At 42.1% G+C, this 13,881-nt stretch overlaps 1 protein-coding gene across 1 annotated transcript in view; it reads right to left on the minus strand.

Annotated features, from left to right (window-relative positions):
* Positions 1-1,580: 1,580 nt before the first annotated feature.
* Positions 1,581-13,881, minus strand: part of SHISA8 (shisa family member 8) — a 37,022-nt gene continuing 24,721 nt past the window's right edge. Inside the window, exons 2-4 of the mRNA XM_048502254.1 lie at positions 11,042-11,169; positions 4,953-5,102; positions 1,581-3,005 (exon numbers count right to left, since the gene is read on the minus strand). Of these exons, the coding sequence (XP_048358211.1) occupies positions 2,632-3,005; positions 4,953-5,102; positions 11,042-11,169 (652 nt within the window). The 3' untranslated portion in view covers positions 1,581-2,631. The remainder of the gene's footprint in view (positions 3,006-4,952; positions 5,103-11,041; positions 11,170-13,881) is intronic.

A 13,881-nucleotide genomic window follows, 5' to 3' on the forward strand; every position in this document is an offset into this window, starting at 1 on the left:
TCCATAGCATCTTCAGTTTAAAGAATCCACAAGTAGGTGATGTGAAGGAACCTGGGGTGCCATTTCCAGGTAGTCAGTAGTACTAACCATGACAGATGTAGCATAAGACAGCTTCATGTGGAACACAGGAGAGATGGTGGCTGCTAAACAGGGATTTCTAGTAGGGGTCTTGGGTTTTGACAGTTGCAAAGCAGAAACCTAAACTGCTTGTAGGTACAGGTTTTTTTTTTCCCAAGCAGGTTTTTGTCTGGGCATTTCTTAAAAACAAGACACGGCTCCCCTAAAAAATGGTGCCTGAGAGGGTTTCCTTGGCCACTCTTCTTCCCTCAGGGCAGTTTTCAGATATCATCCTGGGGGCATGCAGCGAGGGCAGCTATTTTTGTTGGCTGAAGGATGGGGCAGGAAGCAGGGCAAGTGATCTGTGCTCTTCTTGATAGTCTTTGAAGAGGAAACTGAAAGATGATGATGTTAGACTGCACAAAGTGGTAAATCTTATCACCCTACCTTTCTTTCTCCAGTGTACTTTGTCAGTTAGTGAAAACAAAAAGGAGTCTTAATGGCTCTTGACAGACTTTTTGCTTGATCAGTGAAAAATAGTCCTGTGGCTTTTCAACTTTTAAAATACTTTGTTTTAATTTGAAAATGTCAGATCCTGGAGAGAGCAATACCACGTTTGCAGCTGCTCTCTCAAATGCCACACTGCCTTCTTTACCTGAATTCCAGCTGAGAGTCATTAATCCTCAACTGAGATGCCTGTGAGGTAACCTCTAGCATCTGCGCAGAATTACATCTTCTGTAAGGAATTTTTTTTACCTCACATTGGCCAAAAGGGTTGCTGATCCTAGTTTCAAATCCAGCTAGCATTTGGTGTGGATTTTGGTACTTCTACTCCATCATTTTATTTTATTTTATTATATGTATACCCTGCCTATTCCTGGCCAACAGAATAGTCACATGGCTTAGAATCACCAGTGCCCAGTGGTGTGCGTGAATTCCAGTTAGCATAAATATCTATAAATATATGTACACTAGTAATACATAGGAAAGACACAATTTTGTAGAACTGAATCACTGCATGTTACACTGGCACTTAGCACAACTGTGGTACAAACCAAGCCCTTGTCAAAAGGAATGGTCAAAAGACAGGAAAGGACTGGTAGAATGCCTTCAATCTTCAGCAGAAAAGGTGAATACATTTAAAAGAGATGACAGCAGAAGGAATTCCTGTACAGTTGCATACATGTGTCATCCCTAAAAACAGTTTGCTAAAAGGAAAACAGTTGGCTCCTATGCTAGATGCCAGTCCCATGCTTTACATGTTCATAGATTCCTCACCACAGCTACATTTTTTAAAAGGTGGCTCCTCTCCATAGTGGATGGTGATGAAAGAAAGCAGAGCTACAATGCCTACTTCATTTTGGACAAAGCATCAGAAGGAAGACTCGGTGACAGATTGACCGTGAGCTTCCCATGAAAACCTGCATGCATGCTTTCCTCAAAGTAGTAATCTTTTGGGTGCTGTGTGGTTTCCGGGCTGTAGTAATCTTTTGCTTTCTTGCCCACATACACACACACACACGTTTTCGATTTTAGACCAATTCTGTATTAAGCTGACTTTTCAACTTGTAGCTTAAGTTTTTACAAGAAGCCACCATGGAGTAGGTAACAAATGAGATATACAAATCCAATTTATATTCTCTTCCCCCTCCCCCCACCAACAATTATTGGCAGTGCTCCAATGTCTTCATGCCAGGGATTTGGCGCAAGCCTTTTCACACTTGAGGGAAGTATCCCAACAAACAGTACTCCAACATTTGCTCAGTGTGCAGTGATCAGTGGAAGACAAACATGCCAGTGGCACAAAAGATTTATATGCAAGAAGAGACAATAACAAATGGGCCTTAAACCAGAAAGTCTACAGGAGAAGGACAAGAATCAAACAAAGAATGAAGGAAACTTTAAAGTTTTCTTCCAGCCCTTGTCAAGCTCCCTGTTGTACAGTGTGTTTCTACTTTCAGTATTGTTATCCCCCCTCCCCCCAATTGCCACATTTTTTGCATTTACTGAAGCACAGTCAAGAAGGAATGTAATACTGGGCAAATGTGCAAACACAATGTAGCGGTTGGTTGATTATTGCAAGAGTTTTGTCTTGTTGTTAGTCTCAATCCTGATAGTCTTTCTTCCTGCAATGGCAGGTCAGGTCAGAAGCATATTTGTTTTCACTTTTATCGCAACAGTGGGGGTCCCTTAGGTTTCCTGTTGACTCTGACCATTTTGCTGTGTATGTATGCTGTAATGAAGAGGTGAACAAGAAAGAACGGTCATGCATCAAATCACAGAGCAACATGCATGCTGGTTTCCCCATGCATGTTGACCAAGTTCAGTCAGAACACAGAAAACAGAGGGCCACACCAAAAGTTCTGGCAGGAGCTATGGATAGCTTAGAAGTACTGCTGACCACTCTTTTCTTTACATTTCCCTTGCTCCCTCACAAAACCTGGCAGTGCCAGTGGGGAGTTACGCTGATATGTCACAACAAGTGTTCTAGTTTGGCAAGAACATCCCCACCTCCCAGGCGGCTAGAATATTTCAAAGTAATGGGGAAACACAATAATAAAAAGCAGTTCTGTTCTAGACAGTGACCTCGGTCTTGCTGTTGGTGGGAAAGGATCGCTGTTGCTGGCCATAGTGAGTAGGTGTCTGGTTGAATGCCTCAGGCAGCTTCTCAACGCTGAATTGACGCTTGGTGGTGTAGGCCTGTCTCCGATGGTCAGGATGGCTGTGATCCCAGCCACCTTTAAAGGCTGGGCTGCTTGCTAGAATGTGGGCATTAGATTTCATCACTTTGGCCTTCTGCCCTGGTGTTGCCATGCCGATCAAGCCACAGCCATCTTGGAGAGGTGGGATGTCTTTCTGATGTAGTGTCAACGGAGGAAAGGACAGAGTGCCTGAAGGATGCATGTCTACCATGGGGAAGTGCTTGTAGAATTCTTCAGGAGCACTTTCTAGAACAGAAAATGAAGTCACAATAAGTTTTGCCTCTTTTGGTCCTTTCAACATGTCCCATTAGTACTGCTTAGCATTACTCCTCTGTTACCTGCTAGAAGCTGAACTATAACAGTAGTTTGACATCAGCCTTAATATATCATCATATTCCCATAACAATCCTGTCATGCTTGTCTCTATAGTAAAAACTAGAGCTGCACCCTTAGTCAGATTCAAAGTACATTTATTCAGTTGTCTCATTCTTTCAGTGGAGCTGACTCCTTAGAAAGCAGGCTTAAGCTGCAATTCTGGTTGGTAGGTTTAGCCTGGTAGCTTCTTTTATTTGCTTAATTTTACTGCTGCAAACCGACAAGAATGAATGAAAATATGATTGCCATCTTTTTGCTAATGAGGGCATCACACAATTTAAATTAGGGTGATTAAAAATCAATGGGGTTTTTTAAAATTGATTTTTAAAATTTAAAGTGGATTTTTTTTAAAGTAAAATGCTTTTTGTGGAAAAATCTATAGTTTAAATAGTTTTTTTAAATTTAAGATACATTTAAGTCCAAAGGTTATTCATTATGAAATGATTAGTTTTTAATTATGTAGCATGAGACAGAATATTCATACAGTGTTTACATTTTTTGGTAAAATAATTCCATTCACAATGTCATGCTCTTCCAGAAGTTTTGATAAGATTATTTTGGGCAGTTTTTCCATCTTGAAGATATTATCACAGATGCTTGGTTTTGCAATTCTCAAAACAGTGAATTTGTGTCTGCAGTGATAATTGCCTCTTCTTCAAGGTAAAAATGTTATAACATAAACATTCAGAGCTGAGAAAAAGATTTTAATCCTGTGGTTACTTTGCAAATCTATATACACAGAATATACACAGAATCAACCCTTTCCCTCTTAAGTGTGAAGTTTCAAGAAGTTCAATTAATAGAAGATTGTTTGGAGTGGAATAGACTTGCACAAGGAGCTAAGTGTGAGGAGGGCAGGGGCGGAGCAAGGGGGAACTGCTCCTGGGGCATGTGAGCGCCCTGTGCCCCTGCCACAGTGCCACCCGCCCTTGCCCTAGACGCCCCGGAACACCCCTGCCACGTACCTGCTGCGCCCCCACTGCGCCCCTGCCCGGGGTGTCATGCCCCCTGTCCCGTTGGCACTAATGCCACTGGAGGAGGGAGAGGCAAGCAGTAAAAATGAAAGTGAAATCTCTTAAGCAGCATACTCCACAAATCTTGGGATCTGGCCTGTGGTTTATCATATTATTCTCTCTCTGATCTTTTCCTGATCTGCATAGGGCAGGGAGTTATACAGTTATACTCCCTGCCCTATGCAAACCAGGTAGTAAAAAGATAAAAACAGCCCTTAGGCTTGCTTCAGAGATGTACTGCTCCTGATAACCATAAGCTGGATATGTAGGCATCCTTCTTTCCACAAATGCCACAGCCAGCTACTGCTGTGCCATGTTGGCAAACCATTATTTAATTCTTTTAAATTCAAAATATTAAAATAGCTTTAAAATAGCTGTAGAAATAGTATGTAAAAGGATGATTAATGTGTGTTAAAGGGCAACTTCTCCATGCAAGTTATTTTTATACACAGTTCTGTATTCAACACCAACTACGCTGCCCTCCATTTGTGTCTCATTCTTTCTCAGATTGCTGTATTTTTAAGCCCTTCTGTCTGCATTCCCCACTCCTTTCCCTATAATCATGGCTGTCCCATTTCCTTCCCACCTTATCCCTACTCCTATGGGATTAATGAAATCATAATACCTACAACTCAGCAGTGTGGGATGTTAACAACAAAGGGGTGATGTCACCCAGTGTGCCAGAAGGGTGTGTGTGGGAGTATATGGGGAGGGAAGCAGAGCATCTCAAGGCAAGCAAAGCTTTGGAGCAATCCAACAATACAGCCCACTCACTAAAGACAACATGCAGTCCCGGGGAACCTACCTACAGCCTTGAGAGTCGCGTATTTGGCATAGTCAGGTGCCTTGTGTGGCATAGTGCTGGCCATTTGCAACCAGTTGTTGTGTGAATGTGGCAGTCCAATCTGCGTGGCAGTGGTGGGATTAACCACAGCATTGTTCAGGTGATTCTTGTCTGAAAGTGTAAAGAGACGGCAGGAGATGACTTAAGGCATAGAAAGAGGGGGGGAATTTCAAACCTGCAACCACCCCAAAAGCAAAGCAAAGCAAATAATAAAAATGTCAGGGAAATAAATCACACATAAAAGAAAAACAAACTTGCTATTTAGAAACCAATGAAATCCACTCCAAATAAAATATGCACAAAATATACCAAAATAATCATAACATCTGGAAAAGTCCTGTAGACAGTCATGGGACAACAGACCAAATATGTCTAGACCATACTGTCTAACAAATATACAGTGTGTTCAAGATGCAGTTTTCTCCACAGGAGATCATTGGGCCTTTCCCCACTCTCTTCCACCCCCCCTATGCCGCACACTGCTCTCAGCGCGCTGCATCCCAGGCACGCGCCCGGGCTCTGCGTGGGGTCATCAAAAGGCGCCCTTAAGAAGAGCGCCTGGGATGCCGCGCGCTGAGGGGGCTCAACAGCTGTCGCCGCCCCTGTCGTGGGGAGTGCCGGGGGACCCCGTGCTACTCTCGTCAAGTAGCGTGGTGCTTAAGGTAAGTGGGGAAAGGCCCACTGATGAAGACAGTGATGTGAAAACACATTTTGCTTTTGCCCTATAATTGACAACATGAATGTTTTGTTATGATTATTTGGTTGTATTTTTTACAGTACATTTATTGGATATTGATCTTACTGGTTTCTAAATAGCAGGTGTGTTTTCATTCTAGAAATAAACTCAAATGCCATCAACCACTCTTCTTAGTCTCTCTGCAGTGGTTGCTCTGTCCTCGAGGCACCTGTGCCATCCCAAATGTTTGCCTGCACAGAAGACTCTCGATGAGTAACAGTTAAAGGTAAGTGCAACCCTGACTATAGCCTGGAGCCATTTTAATGTTTCCCCTTGACAAAACTGTTCCAAAGGTTAGTTTAGAGCAGTAATTCTTCACTGTTCCTACCTTATATCCTATCAATCGAATATCTTGGGTCCCACCACAATAGTGACAATCTGCTTTTTCTGAGAAGGACATTTATATGTTTACAGACATTCTGTTATTTATCATTTATGGTAAGTTTAAAAAATTGCTATCAGCAAGTAGTGACACGCCTAAGACTGAAGTGGGCAGAGGAATGGGGGATTAAGAGAAACGCCAAGTATCCAAGAAGAAGAGCTGGTTTTTATACACCACTTTTCTTTACTGTAAGGAGTCTCAAAGGAAACTATAATGCCCTCCTGTGAGGTACGTGGGGCTGAGAGGTTCTGAGAGAACTGTAACTAGCCCAAAGTCATCCAGCAGGCTTCACGCAGAGGCTATCCATATGCTTAGTATCACAGGCGCCAACTGAGGCAATAGAAGTCCTAAACTGGTATTTGATATGGTAGTGATGAACAGCAGGAAAAAGGAAAGACCAGTGTGGACAAGAAAGTGATTTTAATGGTGGGCGACTCTTGCTCTCTGGAAATTACTAAAAATATGTCTGTTTTGTAACAAGCTTTTGGAAAATGAGGCTGACTACTGGGTTTGGAGGATCTTTTTATCTGTGGCTATATGTCAAATGCTTTATCGAGTCTAATTGTAAAATTTGTGATGCTGCACTTTAGATCTATTGATGTTCTTTTAATTAACCACATGGTGGGATGGTCAGACAGGCAGATTTCAGCAGTGTCCACATAGCAACTTGTCATTGCAATTATAAAACAGGAGGAAAGTATGCCGAAGAAGACAATGCCTCACAAAAGTTATGAAGCTCTGTTTCGGAAAGTTCTTTGGACCTGAAGTGGGTTTGCTCTTGATAGAATGCTGCGGTGTTCTGGGGGCGGGGGTGTGGATGGGAGTAAATAAGGTTGTGCAACCAGATACAGGAACAGCAAAAAGCCTTATGAATGCTAGCAGCTCAATGTCCTGATTTTCTGCTTGCTTTTTAAGCTCTCCCATGTCCCCTGTTGTCAATCTCTCATGTCGGCCCACTGCAAACAATTTGGAGCCAACGCTTGCATCTTTGGAAAATGCATACCATAAGACCACAATAAGATCACAATTAGAAGGCTGAAAGGAACTTATCACCATCAGGGATAGGGAGAGGAACTGATTTAGGTTGATTTATTTATTTTGTTGATTTTCTGTATTGTTTTTAATTGAATGTAAGCCACCCTGAGCCTGGCTATGGCCAGGGATGGGCGGGGTACAACTTTAATGAAACAAAATAAAATTCTCCCAGCCCTAGTTAAGAATTTGGGACACCACCACATTAGACGTAAACAATAATAATACTAGTGGCACAAGCTGCCCATGTGCTTATAGCTCAGATTTCATTCTCCAGGGCCTCAAGCAAGTGACACTCATCAGCTCTCACTTCAGTTAAACAATGTTCAAAGGTGATGGGGAGGAGGGAGAGAGGAGAGAGAATTTGTATTTAAATTGGGACAAGTGTCATTATGGGCAAAGGAGAGAGGAGGAGATAGCGCAGTCTCTCTCTCTCTCTGCCCAAGGCAGAACTGAGTCACAGCACAAAGGAAACAGGAGAAGCCGCTGCAAATCTCTCTCCCACTCCTATTCTGCATACAATAAACCAGAGCAGAGAATGGCCCCTTGCCCACCTCCCCTGCTGATTGACAAGGTGGAAGTTTTGGACATGGAAGAGTCGGAATCAGATTGCGTGCTTTTGTGTATATAATCTGTCCTTAAGGTTGAGAAGTCTAATAGATAAATATATTAAAATACATTTTATTGCACGGTGCTTTACTCCTAATAATAAGAAGCTGTACATAAAAATCTAAATAGAAAATACACATCCATATCAAAAAACACATAAAATATCACAGACAGTATCACAAAATATAACACAACCACAAAGCCTAAACTATTAGGATCATACATAAAATATCCCAACACATAGCACAGAAAGACCTGACGCATTTCGATCTCCCTGGATCTTCTTCAGAGGTCAATAAGTAACCCACACAAACATAGAATTAATATTGTGGTATTTTATGTGGTTTTTTTTAATGGATGTATATTTTCTATTTAGATTTTTATGTGTAACTTTCTATTATTAAGAGTAAAGCACAGTGCAATAAAAGGTATATTTAATATGTTTTTAATAGACAACTATTAGGCTTCTCAACCTTTTTGGTTCCTAGCGTTTTTTTTCAGATTGGGTTTGGATTTTTTTCCTCTTTTCTTTGGCTGCCATGTAATCTGTCCTTCTCACTGCTACAGTGATATTATTGTCACAGTGGGACTGACCTTGCCAGAGGTCATTCATCAACATGACTAGCTGCATCTCTGCAGGGAAATCCCAGAACCTCCTGCTTAAATGATGCAGAAATGGAAAAGATGTAGGAAAACACACCAATTTAAATATTTTTTTTGTTTTAAGCATACTTAAAAATACACCATAAAAGCATTCAATGACAATTAATGGAAAAAGAAGGAAAAGTTACTTGCTAGCTTTATTAGCATTTATTAGTCCCACCCCATCCCCACCCTCAAAATCTAATGCCTTATTAGTATCAAAGAGCATTTAGACAAATTATTTCCCTAATGCCAACTTGGCAAAATGGTAGCTAAAGTTAGGAATGCAATTCACCTCACTTCTTCGGTAACCTCCTTTAGAGGGAGCATGGATAGAGAATTCCCACATGGCCCCATGGGAGGGGTTCAAGTCCCATTTGAGAGCAATACTGCTGTGGAAAGTAGCACATGGTTTACAAGCAGAAGGTCCCAGGTTCAGACCTTGGCATCTCTAAGTAAAGGACCTCAAGAGGCAGGTGCTGGGAAAGACCTATGACTCTGGGATCTCAGCCTTGTTTCCAGTAAGCACAGACAATATTGAGTGAGATGAGCTGATGGTTTAACAGTATTAGCAGGGGTAGATTATGGGCACTGAAACAACTCCTAGGAGTCAGGCCAGTCTTGAACCAGAAGGGCTCCACCTGCCTGGTACATGCAGCTTGGCATGGTGCAGGATGGGGGAGATAGTGGCATCCAGCCAGCATGGAGCAAAGGAAGTGGCCCCCTGCACCCAAACCCTGGATGAGGTGAGGGAGGTGGGGCCTGGCCAATTGGGAAGGCAGATTGCATCTTCCTTGTTCCCTTCCTCCTTTTCCTGGTGGGAGCAGTGTGTGTGTGTGGCAAAGATAGAATAGGTGGGGGACGAGGCTGTAAAATATATTTCTGATAGTTGCCACATAATAGTCAAATGGTTTTTTTGTTGAGCAGTCAGACAACGCATGATCCTGAGAAAGGCAGGGTTAGTACAGGACTGATTCCAAGATGGATGCCTGACTGGTACTGTGTTTATTGCAGTCCTAATAAAGCAAAGATATATCCTTCATCTGCTGGTATAGACTGCAAACACTACAGAGGCCTTTTTCAGGGGTGATTTTCACTTCCAGTCCATCTTTGACTGTAAGGCAGGTTTCCACAGTCGCAGACAGAGCAAGGGACCCAGCTCCTACTCCACCAGACCATGTGTGACCAGACTTCAGATTTAGCTAATCAAAGTAGCTGACTGTATCCCCACTTCAAATCTAAAATGGCATCCCTGCACAATTGTAGCCTTCATACGTGCTCCTCTAGCTTTAACAGGCAGGTGGCAGGGAGACGTTCAGCAAGTGCAGCATTTTTTCATCCCTGCCTTTGCTGCCAAATCTTTGCCCAGTACATAGTAATTAAAAGTGCAGGAGACCTCTATGGGTTGGACCTCTTCTGTGACAACTGCACCAGTAAATAAGATTTGGAAGTGCAGTAAGAGGAACAAAGTGTAGTCACAGAGTTCCAGGGAAAATCTTCATAGGAACTTGATAGCACTCTGTTCAGGTAAGCTGACCTGTGCTCTGATTGACAGAACAACCAGCTGACTAATAGAGACAGGAAGTATCTCTATGAGATGGAAAAGATTGGGGATCTTTTGGATTTGGATTCCCGCATGTTAACATCAAATTCCTTAACTGTGTGGAAAATCTACTCTGAGAGGATTTCAGTCAGAGAATGAATCGGATCTGATATATGGTATGTCAGTGTATGCTGACAGCAGAAAATGCCCGGACAAGTCCTGAAAATTTATGTAGTAGTCAAGGCTGAAGTGGAACAGTGAGAGGCTTTCCACAGTGACCGTAAATAAAGGGTGAAGGGAATATATCTTTTGGAAGACAGAAGAATTTCTAAGCCAGTTAGGAAGTAAATTACACTCATAGTAGGATTCCATGTCTGTTGTAGTAGTGATCTACTTAAGTTACCTCATGAAGGAGATTCCTGGGGAATTGGTGCCTAACAGTAGAAAGACTGTGTGTACTGAGAGAAAGGGTACTAGCCTGTTAGAACTCAGTCTTTTTCAATCTGTAAGTCAGTAACATCTAAGACAAAACACTACCCTCATCAGAAATATTACCTCTAAGAAACTGAGAAACTTAGAAAGCTTGACTAAATCCTGTGCCTGTGACAGAAACCAAAGCGTATATATAGTTTACTCCTGCCTGATTTCCATCCATTGAAATATCTCCTCTCATTCCATCTTTGTGTTCAATAAATCTTTGCTTTTGTTCGATGAACTTGCCTCAGTTCTCTAGTGCCTTGAAAAGGGGGACTTTGTTTTAAATAAAACGGCTCTCTTCACTTTCTGGAATTCCTTGGGCTGAGCAGATAAATTAAAAACCCTCACAGCCTGGCTACCTGGAAGGCAGCTCAGTCTCAATAAAGGTGGGAAAACCTGCATCCACACTGTGAGAAGGGTGGTGGGGTGCCACAACTGCTGTTGACACACCCTTCAAAAATATCAGTCTGTCTCCATCGGCATTTTCAGATGCTGTCATTTATTTTGAGTGGGAGGGAGGTGGGCAGCCATTAAGGAAGTAGCCAGATAATGTTGCTCCAGCAGGTGAATTCTGAATTGTCTCCAAGACCGTCTCTATTGTCTGCAGCACGGAAGAAAGTGGGACTCACCTTTGCTACTCCTGGGAGATCCTCGAGAATGCCCATCACCAATCTGTACCTGCACGCTGCCAATGTGGCCATCAGGCAAGAGATCAGATGTGCTGTGACCTGGCTGCTTCAGCAGATCAGTAAGGGTTCTAGAAAAAGATTTGGAGGACAATTAAATAAAACTTGGCAAGTGACAATGATCACCTTCTATTGCTGTGGAAACTTCCTTTACCATTTGTGTCTGCTTACCTTTCTAAAGGTGTTCTATTTAGTGGCACCTATTAACCCACACAAGTGAAAAAAGTGAATCAACATGCAATTGACATAAGCCATAACATAAAAGAAGACAAAGAAACACACATGCGCAAGCCAGCTGGCAAGCGCAAAAAAATCCTTGAAAAATTCTTGGAAGATAAGACAACGCAAAAATCCTGGCAGAGCAGTCTCAAAAACAGTCTCAAGATGTCCTAGGTGTTCTCATATGTGAGTTGAAGCAGGTAAGTCCCAGGTAAATAATAGATGAGAAAATCTGGAGTTCACCCAAAAGTGGCAAAGAGCATCTAATAGAACTTCAAGTGAGCTGGTTTACATCTATAATGTGCAGGCAATATATTGTACCACTGCTTTTGAATTTACAATTTTTAGGGCTATCTTACAAAGTTTAAAATAATAATGGAATGCTTAGATTGGATACACTTGCTAGTCAATAATTTCTATAGGATAAGCACATTTAGTTTTCACATGTGTTATTGTTGGCCAACTGGGCTGATATCACTGATGTTTGATCCTGATGTAGTTTTCCTCTTTCTCCTGGATTACCATCATGTGCTATATTTGGGGCTGCCTTTGACAATGCTGCAGCCCATTTACATTTTCAGCCAGAAGATCTTGGCTTAACAAGTGATGATGTTGACCTGAACAGCCTGAGCCCAGGATACCTCAAGGACTGTTGAACATCAACTTCTTTGAACAAACCAGTGCCTGAGAGACAGCCATTCTCTTTGGGAACATGCCTTAGGATCAGACTAAGTAGGCAGCAGCTGCCTTCTACTGAGCTACTACGTCTTAATAGTGAATTCTGTAACCTGCAGAATTGTGTGAAGCTTTCCGACAAAGGCCTTTTCTGGCCTGCTGCTTTCACTGGAGATACCAAAATCAAAACAGCTAATTTCCTTCCCTGTTACAATTTCTTAAAAATTAAGGAGAGGTTAGTTGCAGAATAGCTTAATACATGGCCAAGTGTTAAAATGGAAACACATAAAAACTGTGGAGATCATGGAGAATACTTTTCGGGCGGGGGGGCGGGGGGGGACCAAAATGATCCAACCAAATCCAACCATTCTTGGATTATCCTGCCTCTCTTCACAATTAATTTGATCTATTTTGCATGTATGCCAAGTTCTTTTAAGTAAGAAACATTTGTAATAGTTTTCAAAGTTGTATTTGAAGTTCTGAGAACTCCCCTGCCTTTCCTAAGAGCTTTTTGGTCAAGGCATTTGCTCCTATAATAGTGCTGCTCCAGAGGGGTTTTTTTTACAGCAGGCCCCTTCCGCACACGCAAAATAATGCATTTTCAAACCACTTTCACAACTGTTTGCAAGTGGATTTTGCTATTCCGCACAGCTTCAAAGAGCACTGAAAGCAGTTTGAAAGTGCATTATTCTGCATGTGCGAAATGAGCCATAGATAGCTTGGATGGTATTAGCTTCTTGGCATATGATTCCTGAGGGAAATGGACATCGCCCATCACTCATTGCTGCTAATGTGCTTTCCCCAACACAAATTGTTATGGTGAATAAAGTAGTCCTAAAAATCAGAACCATCAATTATGTATTTGTTTCTTGTTTAAGGTTAAGGTTAAAGTTTCAACCGTACCATGTGACCATACCCATACCCAAGTGCAGTTTTCTGCTCCTGTTAAAGATCAGGTTGGATGAAACTGAACCTATGGTATCTTCCTAAAGAGGAATATGTTATTGCTTACATAAATGCATGGACTGTTCTGTGACTTGACTAAGTCCAATTTCTAGGTGTGTGGATGGATTCAAGAAGTGGAATATAAATTTGCTGTCTCTCACTATTGCAAAGGTCAGCTGAGGTAAGGCATGGAGAAAACTGAGATCGTCATTGTTTATGACCTGCCTGCAGATCTGCAACATGGTAAAAGGACAAAATGCAAAAAGGAAGATCCCACATTCAGTTCCCAGTTCAGTGCTTAGGTGTTTCCAGAACTATCCACCAACACCAATGAGTAGGCATGTAATAATACACTGACAGGTGTACATCTTTCTTTCTATCTCTCCTATATGTGAAACTGCACATTAGGACACAAAACTGGGATTCCCCACCCTGAGTTGTACTTATACAAATGTCTGGGTCAGGCAGATAGAGACATTCAGGGGTGACAAGCAAGAAGGTGGAAAAGGACTCCTCAACTTTTTCCTTACCCTCCAGTTCTGCCTTGAGAGGGTCTGGCATGGCTGCTTTTAATTCAGTTGTCCTCAGTGAGGCTCAGTTTGCTAATTTTCCTTATTGTCTGTTTCCAGACAAGAGGAGGGTATGTGACCCCATCCCCATCCCTTTCTTGGCAAACTTGTATTTGGGAGCTCACATTTCATGGGGGTGACCTGAAACTCTGCGTTTAAAAAGTCCCATAATCTGTGCATGCACGGAAAGAAGATATTTTCCTCACCAATCCCTCCTTTCTTCTGTGGAAAGCTGTTTCACATCTTGAGAATGTTGTCTTTTAGAGGTCTACCAACTTCCAGGTAGGGCCTAGAAAACTCTTGGAATTATAGATGATCTTCAGGTGACAGACATCAATTCCTCTGCAGAAAACAACAGCTTTAAAGGGTGGACTC

Source organism: Sphaerodactylus townsendi, linkage group LG06 (genome assembly GCF_021028975.2).
Source record: "Sphaerodactylus townsendi isolate TG3544 linkage group LG06, MPM_Stown_v2.3, whole genome shotgun sequence".
Lineage (NCBI taxonomy): Eukaryota > Metazoa > Chordata > Lepidosauria > Squamata > Sphaerodactylidae > Sphaerodactylus > Sphaerodactylus townsendi.